Source organism: Populus alba, chromosome 15 (genome assembly GCF_005239225.2).
Source record: "Populus alba chromosome 15, ASM523922v2, whole genome shotgun sequence".
NCBI classification, from domain to species: Eukaryota; Viridiplantae; Streptophyta; class Magnoliopsida; order Malpighiales; family Salicaceae; genus Populus; species Populus alba.
This window is the reverse complement of record NC_133298.1, coordinates 15,662,028-15,676,279: the sequence shown is the minus strand read 5'-3', so window position 1 is coordinate 15,676,279 and position 14,252 is coordinate 15,662,028. Positions and strand designations below refer to the sequence as shown.

The following is a 14,252-nucleotide window of genomic DNA, read 5'->3' as shown; positions in this document are numbered from 1 at the left end:
GCTCTCAAATAATACCTTTATTTATAGATATCAATAGTAAGGCAAGAGGCCATCAACTATGACACAAATGGTGGCAGCATATAATTTGCACTATTCTTGTTAATGGTTGGTGCAATTATCATTATAGCTTTTTGACAATGACAATTCTATTTCTTAGGATAGGTTGCACATGTTGTTACCCATTAATGACAATATCCCAACACATGAGCCTATGGCATATTGTTTTTCACACTGATTAATAATATCTTCCACTGGAGGCACATGTATCAGACATGGATACTGCTCAGAATCATCTTCCACTGGAGGCACATGTATCAGACATGGATACTGCTCAGAATCATAATTTCCCAGTCGTTAACGTAAAAGGATTTGACTGTAAACACATGATCAAACCGGTGGTACAGCAACATTGAGAGTTAAAAGTCTTTACAGAATTGCAGGAGAAGAGGGGCTTCAAGCCTTCAATCATAACTCTTCTATGGTGGTAGCTCTTTTTCTGGGACCCAATGATACTGTTTCTTTTTAAAGGCATTCCTAACAAAAAAACTTGGCAGTTTGAAGAATAAATCAAGACATCTAAAGAACAAAAACATGTTTTTGCCGCCTTTTGTTTGTATTAGTCCAATCAAATAATGGCTAGCCGAAGGTCATACGGTCGCAGAGTTCCCACTTTCCATGCCATGTGAAAGAGCTCGCTCTCTTTTGAAGTTGATTGAAAGGAGACACCAAACCTAACAGTCGTAGCAAACTTTGACTGACAATTTCCCTTGCCATGGGGAGTTATTTGTGTTCCCAAATTAAGATTCATTATTCATTATTCATTATTCCGGTACTTTCCCAATAACTCCAAGACCTTTGAATTAAAAAAAAAAATCATTATTCATTATAAAATTAAAATGAGATTAGTTATCATTGTAAATTGTTAAACATTAAGTTTCTTAATTTTTTTTTAATCTAGAGAAAGGGGTTCATGATAGATTATTAAGTTATATAAATTATTCAAACCTGTAAATCATTTTCAAGAATAAACTTGAATAATTTACTAATAGTCTTGAAATGTTAATGAGCATAAAATATATTTTAAAATAATTATTTTAAAAAAAATTAAAAATACAACATTTAATTTTAATGTAAAATGAGAAAAAAAAATACACATGAATTGGGTTCTAAATGAAGAAAAGAAAAGGAAATTGTCCTGGTTTCGAAAGCAACCGAAAGAGGGCTCCAAAATCAAAATTCTTCTCTGCAAATCTCGTTTTTAATTTTCAAAGTTTTGACCATACCATGTAAAAGTAGTCTCCAGCAACGTAGAGATGCACAACACACAAAGTCCAGGTTCAGACAGGCACGGTCCCCATCTCCCTCCCTCTAAAATGTAGTTTAGTCTTAACACATTTATTAAGGTTTTCTCTGTCTATAGTCCGAAAACTGAAAACCCTTAAAAGAGAACCCTCACTTTCACTCGCTAAAAAATGGCAGTTGCTTACCCGCAAACAGATAACTCATCTTCTACGACACAAATCCCTCTCATATATGAAGACCAAGGAGATGAAGCCCATCTCTCCAAGTCTTTAAACCATTTAGGGACGTTTTTAAGGGTCTTTGGCTTTTGTCAGTATTCCTTTTTAAGCCTCATACTCTCATGGCTTTCTTTTCTGCTTCTTGGTATTGCTCTTCCTGCTGTCATGATCGAGTATTTGTCTCACTGTACTGACTGTAAGAAGTATCAAATTAGTAGCTTTGAGATTCAGGTGTTGGTGTTTCAGTCTTTAGCTGCTACCATTTCTCTTGCTTGTATTTCACATAACTTGAGGAAGTATGGGATCAGGAAGTTTCTATTTGTGGACCGGTTTCATGGACATATGGCACAGTATCGTGATGAATATGTCAAGAAGATCAATGTAAGCAACCCCCCTTATCTTAACTCTTTCTAAATTTGGTGTAGTTGTTTTAGTGATCAAAGCTAAGATCTTTTCTGTTAATTTTTCTGTGATTGGCTTGATTGGATTTTAAGATTCGTTCTTGATGTTTGCTATTACTAGTCATGGCATGACTCATTAGACGCAGTAGAGAATTTGGAGTGATTTTAATGGGGTTAGGTTTTGACATTCAAGAAATCAGTCTGTGATGTTTATTATTCTACCTGTAATCATTCATTCATTCATAACATATCTCTTTGAAGTTGATTCCTTGCCCATTGCTTGGAGATGATGTTTTGAAAGAGAAATCCAAATAAGAAATTAGCAATAATTGAGTTGTTAAGTACAGTATACTGTGTTGTAGATTGACAATAAGATACACGAGTCCATTAACCGAGGGATCTCTTTTGCTATAATTTCAGATTAATATTTGAAAACTGCTTGTTCTTTTGGTCGTATTGCCCTCGTCTTCTGTTTATTGTTTTATTTATTATCAATATCCTTTTGGATTGTTTGATTGAATGGAGATACTGTTTTGAAAAGAAATCCAATCAAGAAATTAGCAATAACTGGTATTGAAGAATTGTGCTGTGGAATAATAATAAGATACTGGAGTCCATTACAGAGGTAACTTTTCTCCTACAATTTCAGATTGATCAGAATCATGCAATAAAATATCATGCTGTCCGTTTAATGGACAGAGCTTCAAACTGCCTTTTCTTTAATCATCTGTATTTATATCTTGCACTTGGGAGAAAGAGTGGATAATTCTTCCTTCGTTTGAAAAATGCTTGTGTTTTGAAATTTGCATGTATAATATATTTTTTTGAAATATATTTGACTTATAGATGTCAAGCTATTGATTTGAAAGAACTATTTATTCAGGGTTTCTTCCGCTTGTTGGCTGTTTGGCTGCTACCGTTCCTTGTCCTGAAGACAATCCGTGAGGCTGTTCGTGTAATATATGCTCCACACCATTCTTGGGGACAATCTGTTGGTATTCTGATAGCTTTGGTTGTCTCATGGACCTATTCGATTACTATATATTTATCAGGCTGTGCTTTATTCAATTTAGTATGCAATTTTCAAGTGATTCACTTCGAAAATTATGGGAAGCTTTTAGAAAGGGATTTGGATGTTACACAGTACATTGAGGAACACATTCGTCTTACACATTATCTGTCTAAGATAAGCCATAGGTTCCGAATATTTATCGTTCTTGAGCTCCTGGTTGTGACAGCTAGCCAGGTCGTGGCTTTATTTCAAACTACATGGCATAGTGAAATTATCAATCTCGTCAATGGTGGTGATTTTGTGGTGAGTGAAGAACAATTTGTTGTTTCTTTTTCGTATTTGATTTACAGCAGATCTCGTAAGGAACACCTTGTTCAATTCTACATTCCACCTGTTGCAGAAACTTGAGTTTATATAGCAATTGTGGACTTGAGTTTCTTTCTTAGATTGCGATATCGCTATGTTTGCAGATCTCGTCTATAGTTGAGCTTGTTGGGTTAATAATTTCCCTGCAAGCTGCTGCAAAAATCACACATAGAGCTCAAGGCACTGGATCGGTTGCTGCTAAATGGCATTCTTTAGTTACATGTGCCTCTGATGACACTTCTCAAGTGGAAATAGGCACTAACAGTGGAAGCTCGGAGGCTGCCAATCCAAGCAACTTGTTACACATAAATTATTCAGAAAGTGATTTGGAGGCAGTTGACTATGTGCCAGTGCCAACCACTGCCCAGTTGGCTTCATACATGTCCTCATATCACAAGAGACAATCGTTTGGTATGTATCTAAATCACTAATAGTGTTCTTCACTAATATTTCCATCTCTTTGTAATTGTAGCTGCTAATGAAAAAAAATGCATTCCATATTAGTGATTAATCAGTCTGTCCTAATCCCAATTTGTTGGAGATCCATCCCCATCCTAAGCTTTCAGCATGTAACTTGTAGACTAATCATACCAGAGGACTTAATTGCATTTACAAGCAAAGAATCTCTTACAATGTAAGAAAAGTTCAACAAAGAAAAAGCCAAATTGGGAATATCAAAGTTAATAGAAATTAATTTTATCACGCACGCAAATCCCTTTCGACGCCATGCTCTCCTACTCCCTATCAAATCTCTAATGCCATCATGAACTTTCCCTGGTCCAACCATGTTTTTTTTCCCCGCAGCAGTCTCTAAACCATGTCATTATTTGGTGCATATTATCCTCACAACACAGAAAAAGCTCCCATGGATGATACTCTTATGAAACATACTTAAACTGATAGTAAACAGGAACAGTAGGGAGCGCATCCAATTCTGCAGTTAAACATACAGGTGCAGATGTGGGTGGCATTGGCAAGGGACAACAATTTTTCTAGTTAATTGCCATTGTAATACTTGTGCTAATATTTAGATAGCTTGGACAGATTCATTTTTCTAACAAGACATTTCTGGAAACTGCTAAAGAAAATAAGTTCTGTTCCTGACTTGCATTCACATAGTCTAGATCCGGAACATAGAAAGCAGATAAATGAATATCAATCTAATAAAACTATCATTTTTTTTCTTTTCATATGGCTCTTATCATTTCTTCCTCCGCATGTTTGCCTTTGCAGTGATGTATTTGCAGGCCAATCCTGGTGGGTTCACTGTTTTTGGATGGAGAGTGGATCGGACACTCATCAACACTATCTTCTTTTTGGAGATTTCACTGGTTCTTTTTGTACTGGGGAAGACCGTAACTCTCTATCATTCTTGATTCTGATATGTTGTTTGTGTAATGGCGTTAGATGCATCTCCCTGGTGGCAGCCTTGTTTTAACATTAGGTTGCTTACTATAGTTTACAAATGGGACGCAATGTTGATTTATTGATGTCATTTTTTTCTTGTTCCGCCCTCCCTCTTAAGCATTGCCGAAAGAAATCGACGATGTCAATCGCAACAGACCCCTCGTTGATGAGTGTCCAAATTTACAGGCAAGAACATCAGCTAAACCCCGCACTTAACCATGTAATTTTGAACCGAAAATAATGAAAATTCAGAGGAAATTTTATTATGATTAAGGGCAAGATGTTCTAAAGGAATATTATTAATCTTGAATTAAACAAAAATAAAAATGTGTACGGGAATTTTCGTTATTGGGTAATTTACGAAAACTACTCTGGTAAAAAAACTAAACGGGTGTCATTTTTATAATTATGAAGAAAACAAACCCACCCCCTACATTAAAGATAGCCGACGATTTGGGATGCTCGTGCTAATATACAGATTGCCTCTTCAGATTCATTCTTCTACAAGACATTTCTAGTGACTGCTAAACAATGAAAATCCTTTCATCGTGTAATCAAGATGAGCAGGAATATCAAAAGCAACAACTATAGGTCTTTTAGAATCATCATTTCCTTTATCATGTCTCCCCAAGGCTTTCTGGGGTTTTTTAGCTTGATAAATTACTTTTTTAGTATCAAATGCGTATTATTTAAGTGTTTTAACCCGAAATGAATTGAAAAGGATGTTTGATTTAATAAAACAAACCCGCGATTTTCTAACAACCACTAATAGTCAAGATTTGGGTAATAGCAAATGACACATCCTCTCTTACTGGATGATAGGTCATTTCCCACTTCCTAAAAAAATAAAAAGATTTTTTTTAGTTTTCTAGCATGCTGAGCCACCCAGAAGTCCGCACAAGTAACATCTTTTATTTTATTTTTTCACTTTCCATTACATCATATTTAAAAAAAACCAATAACCCTTTAATTTTGTTCATATATTTAGCTATTTTTAATTAAAAAAATTCATTAAACTCCATAAAATTTATAACGAAATATTAGATAGATTAAGTTGCAAACCCGAATGAATTCATTGTATTATCAATCTTTTTTAAAATTTTATTTTAATTTAATATTTTAATTTTTTTAAAAAAAAAAAAAAACACCTCTGTTTGTATTTTTATCATCGTATGTGTGTACATCCCAAACGAGTTCACAAGTCAAGTCAATAAATGAAGTTCATGCCAATATTTTAAAAAAGTGAATTGAATTGGTCTTATAAATGAATCTTCTAAATTAATCTATGTTATATGTTTCGTTTTGATTTTCATAAAATTAGTTTTCACTTAGATGTTTCAGTTTCCATAGAATTAATTGGTTCCAATTTTATTTTTTAAAGGTTTTCAAATCGCTAGATTTCTTTTTTATTATTCCACATTTCTAGAGCAGCAGGGCAGCAACCCGATCGCTACTGAACAGTGATCACAGGCTTAAACTCTTCAATTTGTTGCTCCATTTTAAAACAGATCACCAGACATCACTGATGATGTGCTAACAATGGAAGATCATCAATATTTATGTGTGCGTAACAAGACACCACTAAAATATTCGGTCCATACATATGCCTTACTTACATGGGACTTGGATTTGACTTCCTTGTCCATCCATAGAGCTCAATGGGCGTAACAAGACATCAATATTTATGTGTGCGTAACAAGACACCACTAATACCTGTATGAACAAATTTCGGTGTTTTTGGGCTGTTTTACCATGACGTGACAGAACATTATTCCTGGCAGGGAGGGAGGTCTAGTTGAACTGAAACATACCAACTAAACAATTATTCAATTAGGGTTTAGGCACTAACATGTTGCTTGCTTACTCAAACAGCAGGCAATAACACCTTTGTTCACGAAAACATCTTCTATCTACTTGATTAGTATCGTGCCCTGAATTCACACACTGCTATAAATCCAAAGCCCTAAGAATTGTGAGAAAAACAAGAATCCAATAATTTATGAAGTAGAAAGTGGAAAGCAGGACACACTCAGGCAATTGCAAAAGCACAGGTGAGGGGAAGAATCAAGGGAATTAGAAAGATTCCACCATACCTGCATGCACTTTTGTGAAGAAAAGGAATCTAGGAACAAGAAATACATCCAGTTAAAATTGATCAGGCTCACAAGCAGAGGATGGAGATGTTAATGGAGTGAAAATAAAGGAGCAACCGGGTAACACTCAAAGCACATACCAGCTGAACATCCAACGAACAGAACTTGAGAAACATGGGAGCTGTAGTAGCAAATTCTACAGCAGGCATCATTAAAAGGTAGCTGGTAACTCAGAAGTTTACAAGGATCAAATCAATAAAACGAGTAAACAAGCAAAACACGAATATAAGAAACATTTTACACGCATGTTGTGATGTTGACATTGGTCAAAAAAAGAAACTTGTAGACCTATAAAAACTAACATAACTACTAAAACATCAGTGCGGCACTGAGAAGTATATGCACCACCATTTGTTCAATAAGGATGATATGAATCCCTATTGTTTCAAAAAGGACACTAAATTCACCAGTTACATGATAAATCTTTTTTGTCCGATCAAATGAGAACTAAATGCTACAGCAGCGTGTCATTACTTTTTTTTATTCTTATACTAGCTAGAAAATGAATTGATATACCCTAATGGAAAAACTTAAAAAGGTTTTCTTGTGTTGAATTTAATCAGCAGAAAGCTGGCTATGAAATGTAAAGCAGCCATATCAAATATATTATTGTCTTTTATGAGATCATAAAAGAGTCCACGTGACAGTCGAATCAACTGAATGTTGGGAAAAATTTTAATTTAGATCAAAACAAAAGATACCAGATTAGTTAATAGTAAGATGTCAGGTACCTTGCAGGCAGCCAGAAAGATCAGAGCCCCAATCCATTGTCTTACACCAGTTATCTCTTGCAAACAAAGTGAATATTCAAGAAAATGAGTGACTAACAGTTTAGCATTAAATGAAAATAAATGTAAAAATTAGATTTAATCAATTAACTGAGTTGAGAATATTTGCGCACTCATTCAGAACTCAAGATGATTCAAAGAGAACAGAACAATCAAAGACAAAGAAAAAAGGTCAATACTCAGGACCTTGTGGGTCAGAGGGTAGGTAGAGGATCATTATAAAGAAGGCTGTAAATCCCAGAGGATGATATGTACCAATACATGCCAGATAACACCTGGTACTGCCTTCCTTCACTGCTCCTCCAGGAATCTAGGCATTTCATTGCTCTTCGATTATGCCTAAGGAGTCAAAGTACAAGTTGAGAAAAAGCTACAAAACACGAAGCGCTATTCTGGGAAATAGTGAACGAAAGGCAAGAGGTTCAAGAACTTTTTCTCAGTTGTGTATTTCTTCGAGTCATCCGGTCTGATCAGCTACCTTTTCTTTGCATACTGAGGGGGGAAAGTAGGCATGGATTCTTTTGATTTTGGTAGAGGAACCTCATGAAACCAAGGATGATTAAGCGCATCATCTGCTGTTATTCTCTGCATTAGCAATAAGCAAAACCGATTAGTATAACAATAATATATTTTAAAACCATGGGGCAGTAACAATAATATATTTTAAATCCCAGAGGATGATGTGCACTCCAATTACCTTCTCTGGGTCATAAGTTAGGAGTTTGTTTAACAAGTCAAATCCCAAGTCAGAAAGAACTGGAGATCCTGTGAAAGGCGTGAAAGGAAACTTCTTTCGTAACTGGTTATGCCTGGAAAAGAAAGCAGTATCTATAAGATGTCTGGGCTAATAGTTTTTGGATATTTTAGGGAAACAAAAAAAAAACAGAGAAATAATAAACAGGATAGACAAAAAAGATACTTACGGTTGCTTAACAAAATTTGCTTTTGCCCCCGGCAATTTTGATAGCCCAGGCCAAGTTGTCTCATTTGGTGTTCCAAGAGTTTTGAAGATCTGCAATCATTTTTTTTTTAATTAAGAGGAGAACTACAAAAATAGATCTTAAAAAAATCAAATGGATAAAGTACCAGGAGCAGGAGTTGATAAATACCTTGTCCAGATGATCAATTTCACCTTTCCCTGTGAATAGGGGTTCCTTGGTCAACATTTCAGCCATTATGCAACCCACTGACCACATGTCAACTGCTGTTGAATATTGCTTTGCTCCAAGAAGAAGTTCAGGTGCCCTGCAATGTAAAAGTAACACAGGATAAGTTTAAAACATCTGGTTACCCTGATCCAGAACATTACAAGACATCACTTCAAAGCAAAAAATAAATTAACCATGTAAAATGCAGCTTACCTGTACCACAAAGTAACCACCAGAGAGGTATATGGCTTCAATGGGCTACTATACTGGCGTGACATCCCGAAGTCGCATACTTTCAACTCTCCCTTGTTGTTGAGAAGAAGGTTTGATGTTTTCAAATCCCTATGAAGCACCCAATTATCATGAAGATACTTGACACCTTCCAAAAGCTGTAGCATTAAGCATTTGACTTCACTTGTACTGAAAGGCTGCTTCATTGCCTGTGTCACCCCCTTGAGATCATGTTCCATGTATTCCATCACCATGAAAACACTATCAAGGTCCCCCATCACAACTTCTTTAACTTTTACAATTGAAGGGTGATCAAAAGACATAAGAATGTTAATCTCCCTCAATGATGTCAGGGGAAAACCATATTCTTCCAAGTACCTGTCTCTTCCAACATCCATCTTCACTTTCTTCAACGCCACAAATTCTCCAGTCTTCTTGTCCCTGGCTTTGTACACTTTACCATAGGTTCCTTCATTGATTTCATTGAGTCTTTCATACTTGAACACACTTCTACAACCCTCTAGCATATCAATCCCCCTTTGGATAGTAGTTGTGGGCTCATCAATCCAACCATCAGTTTGCTCCATATCATTAACACTGACATTTTCATCCCCTATATCATCAACATCCATGGCATCATTTCGCAATTCGTGCTCGGAAGTAAAGCTGATGCTGTAACCTCTTTCATCCGATTGAGGTGAACTTGATCTATCTCTATCTGAGACTTCTCTCTGGCAACCCTCTCTCTCAATGGAGTTTGTTCTGCACACAATTTCTCCATGCATGCCTTCATCATCAACCAAAGTGGTATCCCTTGGAGAATCATCATCAGATGCCCACCGGGACATGGCTATATTCCGTGCATTGGGAAGCTCTTCCTCCTCCACTTGGTCTTGCTCTTGGCCATAACCCCCATCTTTCTTTGGAGGCAATGAAGCAGACTGAGGAGCTGGATACTCAGATTCAATACCATCAACTGATCCTCCATCCACACGATCCTCATCTACCACAAGCTCCAGTCCTCCTTTGAAAGAACTTTTAACGACATCCTCGTCTGAGACAACATTTAAACCCTGAGTACTGCTCCTTTGAAAAACCCTATTCTTCAAAGAAATTCTCGCTTCCTTCTCCTCTGCGTCCCATACAACAGGAGAAAACCTCCTCTTCTTCTCTAGAGGCAACTGAACCCCGTCTTCATTCCCTGATATCTCACCTTCCTCGTACCTCGGGGAGTCACCAAAGGCATTAAATTGCCATAATTCCCCGCAATGTCGCTCTTCATCTCTACAATTAAACCCACTTTTTTAAAATCAAAACTACGCACTCTTGTTGAGCTATGATACCCATTTTTCCGTACCACACCACGATCACCACCCCGCCTCAACTCATCAAAATAACCACCGCCACCACCCCTTCTCCAAGACACATCGAGCCGCCCTGCCGCCATATTATTAACAACCACAACACACAACTCTTCTCAATATAAAAAATCACAAGGAAACAAGCAAAACAGCTTCTTTCACAGATATCCAGACACAAACCCTAATCAATTTTTTTTTAACAAAACCCTGGCATACAAAATCTATCGAGCAAACAAACAGTTATTTGAACAATTTGCAAGCAAATTAACAAAATAATTGAAAAAAACGAGTTTCGTTGAAAAAATCACAAATCGAAACTCTAGATCGTCATTTTTCTTTTCTATTTTTGGTTTTGACGGCGTCTCTCCTTGAAAAAACACAGGTAATCAAAGATCTTACCAGAGAGAGACACAGAAGCAAAAGCCGCTTTGATCGGAAGCGAAGAAGAGAGATCAAAAAAGAGAGGTCAGGATGGGAACCACGTTTACGCGTCTTTGTGCAGCGGTGGTGGTTTTGGTCTCCACTCGGGGTTGGAATGTTTTATTATATAGAGAAAGAGTGAAAGACCACATAGATGGGCCGTGCAAAGCCGCGGGCCATGCCAAATTTTTATTAACGTAAAAATAAAGTCTGGGAATGAAGAAGCAAGAAAATTTTAAAATCCGAGTTATATATTTGAATAGTTTTAATAATTTTGATTAATTTAATCATATATTTAAAAAAAAATCAACAACCATAAGAAATGTTATTGACTAGTCAATAAATAAATAAATTCTTATCAATATTATAAAAAAATATCCTCTAAATATTTTTAAAAGTTGTTAACTATTAAGTTTAAAATAAAAATGAGAATGAGAAAATCTTATAAATAATAATAAAAAAATTAAAATTCAATTATCAACAAAATAAACATTGAAAGGTGAAAGAAGAAGGAAAACAATTTAAAATAAAACATAAAAAATTAACTCGAGTCAGCACAATAAATTTATAGTCCAATTGTGAAACCAAAATAACTGCACACATAAAAATTAAATAAAATAATAGAGGTTAATTCTTAAGCAAACTAAACTATAAAAAAAAAAAACAAAATAGGCTAACCTAGTTAATTTGACTAACTTACAACCTCATGATATGAAATCAAGATAAGCTCGTAAAAATATAAAAAAAAACTATGAAGCTCAAGGTTTAGTAACCTGATATCAAATAACGAAATTGAAAAAAACAAATCAAATGACCTAAAAAAACAAAGTTAAATCGAGTTGATTATTGAAACTCATAACTCAGGTCATGAGACTGAGATTACCCCATCAAAAATAAACACAAAAAAATCACAAAACAAAATTCTTAATTATCCAAAATTAAAAAGATAAATAGAAATCAAAACAACAAGGATCAAATTCGGCATAAAAACTAAATAAAAAAAATAATGAGGGATTAAATTAAAAAATAATATAGAGAAAAAAAGAATAAAAAATTAACTATCAAGAGAAAAAGGAACTAAATTGAATACAAAACTAAATGACACAAAATGCTAAGAGGTGAAATTGAAAAAATAAATCATAATCAAATGAACAAGAATCAAATTAAATATAAAAACCAAATAAAATAAAATAAAATATTGTGAAATAAAATCGAGAAAAAAATCAACTTAAAAAAACATTAAAAACTAAATAACCAGGAATAAAAAAATTACCAAAATTAATACAAATACAACCAAACATAACACATTTGTTTCTTGAAAGGGTTAATGTGACATTCAAGGTACGGGGAGAAAAAAATATAAAAGAAAAAAAAAAAAAACATATCAACAAGAGCTCGACTATTGCTTTACCGTGTACTAACTTTTCACCACCAGGAAGAAAAGGAACGAGAAGATTTTAACATCATCATGGAAGATGATGTTTGATTGACGGAAGATGCCACATATGCCACCTAAAGAGCGTGGACATCTTTCACTTGATGGCATGTGTTGATCACTTTTATTTTTTTTTAATATTTATATTTTATTAAAATAACTGAATTGTCACTCATACAAATTGATTACAATAAAAAAATTAATGATAAAAATACAAAAAAAAAACCTTATAAGTTATTTTTTTTCAAGAATAGTTTGGTCATTTCATTCTATAATAAAAACGTTAAAAAAATAAAAAAGCCTTAGGATCCCATTTCTATTTTTTTTTAAGAATATTTAAATTATTTTACTGTATATCTAAAATATTAAGAACCATTTTGTATTTGATCAATATAATAATAACAAATGTATCTTATAAAAAATCTTTTTACTTCCAAAAAAAATAGTTAAATAATTTTGTTTGAAAAGAAGAAAACAATTATTTTACTATATTATTCCATGGTAGCAAGTGTCTTAATGCACGGTGATCGACTAATCTCTCTTAGGGTTTTTTTTTTAAAAATAAAAAATAAAATTGAGTTGATTCCAACTAAGGGTAAGGCAAAAAACCGATAAACTAATTAAACCGGAAAACTGAAAAAACCGAACCGAAAAAAAAATCAAATTACCGATTAAAAAATCACAAAAAAAATCCGGTTCGTTTCGGTTTCTAAAGTCCGAAAACGATTGAACCGAACCGAACCAAACCAAACCAGTTCAACCATACCAACACTTAAAAAAAAGCAAATATAAATAGGAAAAAACCTTGACCTAAACTAACTTTCAGAAGACGCCCCCCCCCTCTACCCTTCTCATCATCTTCTCATTGCCCCTCTCTCTCTCTCTCTCTTATCATCCCTTTCTTTATCTCCTCTCATCATCTTTTCAGAGCCCTCCTTTCTCTCCCTCTCATCATTTTCTCACAATCCCCTCCATTTTTTCTATCATTTTCTCTTTGCTTCTCATCTCTCCTCGTAGTCCTCGCTCCCTTTCTCTCTCTCTCTCATCTTTTTAAGTTCAACCCTACATCACACATTTAGTTTAATCAAATTACATGGGCAGATAAAAAAATAGATGGTTTTTTTATGATTAAGATTCTAACTCCATTTCAACTTTATATCTGCATCTTATGGGTTGTTGTTTTTTTATTATTACGTTATAATTTGCTTGTAGTTTGTGGGTAGATCTGTTTTCTTAAACAACAGTAACCGAGATTTGCTTGTAATTTATGGGCACTGGACATCGAGATTTGCTTGTAGTTTGTGGGCACTAGGTAGATTTGTTTTCCTGAACAACAAAAACCGAGATTTACTTTTAGTTTGTGGGCACTGGGTATTGAGATTTGCTTTCAGCCGGTTTTTAAATAATAAAAACTAAACAGAACTGAAATCAGTCGGTTCGCACTAGTTTCGGTTTTAAAATTTTATAATTAATAATATCAGGTTTAGTTAATTTTTTTATGTAAAAACCAAACCAAATAAAAAATGATGATCCCTATTTCCAACTCTCTCGTTTTCTTGCTTTTTTAGCATATGACTGGACAGTGATGGTTCTTCTCTTTCCTTTTCCTTATATATATATATATATATATATATGTTTCTAACACTCTATTTTTGTCATTCAATTAATTTGAACCACTTGAGAAATTAAATAAAACTTATAGTTTAATTTATTTATTTTACTTTATCTGATTTAAACAAAAGTCAAACATAATTTTTTATATCAGCCTAAACTTTTGAAGTGCTCGTAGCTTTCCAAAAATTAAGCTAGTGGGTTTTATGTATAAGAATATATTTTGAGTAAGAATTTTTTTTTTTTGTAATTTCAAGATAAAGATTAATTATATTTTTAAAAAATAATAAAAATTATTTCAAGTAACCAATTGTTTTAATGACTCGTACTTGTGGTTAATCGATAAATTTTCACCTTAACCATTAAGTTTCAAAACCTAATTATAGTTAATTTGTATGT

The 14,252-nt window shown here is 34.2% G+C and overlaps 2 protein-coding genes across 3 annotated transcripts; one reads left to right on the top strand and one right to left on the bottom strand.

Moving 5' to 3' along the window:
* Nucleotides 1-1,212: 1,212 nt before the first annotated feature.
* Nucleotides 1,213-4,809, top strand: LOC118057597 (uncharacterized). Of its 2 annotated transcripts, XM_035070227.2 has the most exons (5): nucleotides 1,214-1,901; nucleotides 2,805-3,236; nucleotides 3,404-3,538; nucleotides 3,578-3,710; nucleotides 4,533-4,809. In XM_035070227.2, exons 1-5 carry the CDS (start codon nucleotides 1,473-1,475, stop codon nucleotides 4,673-4,675), a joined length of 1,272 nt encoding a protein of 423 aa, XP_034926118.1. In that variant the 5' UTR covers nucleotides 1,214-1,472; the 3' UTR covers nucleotides 4,676-4,809. The 2 variants fall into 2 exon arrangements, with proteins under 2 accessions (XP_034926117.1, XP_034926118.1); XM_035070226.2 differs by having other exon boundaries at nucleotides 1,213-1,901; nucleotides 3,404-3,710.
* A 1,426-nt stretch (nucleotides 4,810-6,235) lies between these two features.
* LOC118057598 (cyclin-dependent kinase G1-like) lies at nucleotides 6,236-10,905 on the bottom strand. The gene is given in 8 exon segments (XM_035070228.2): nucleotides 6,236-7,846; nucleotides 7,848-7,986; nucleotides 8,126-8,232; nucleotides 8,345-8,456; nucleotides 8,571-8,659; nucleotides 8,757-8,892; nucleotides 9,009-10,332; nucleotides 10,335-10,905. Coding segments are annotated over 8 exon segments (2,073 nt in total). The 5' UTR covers nucleotides 10,474-10,905; the 3' UTR covers nucleotides 6,236-7,819.
* Between the last annotated feature and the right edge of the window lie 3,347 nt (nucleotides 10,906-14,252).

Excerpts from the sequence above, each read along its gene's own strand:
- LOC118057597 (XM_035070226.2), top strand. The coding sequence starts at position 1,473 with ATGGCAGTTGCTTACCCGCAAACAGATAACTCATCTTCTACGACACAA. Across the intron at positions 3,237-3,403 it reads TCAATGGTGGTGATTTTGTG|ATCTCGTCTATAGTTGAGCT; the intron begins GTGAGTGAAGAA and ends CTATGTTTGCAG. Across the intron at positions 3,711-4,532 it reads TCACAAGAGACAATCGTTTG|TGATGTATTTGCAGGCCAAT; the intron begins GTATGTATCTAA and ends TTGCCTTTGCAG.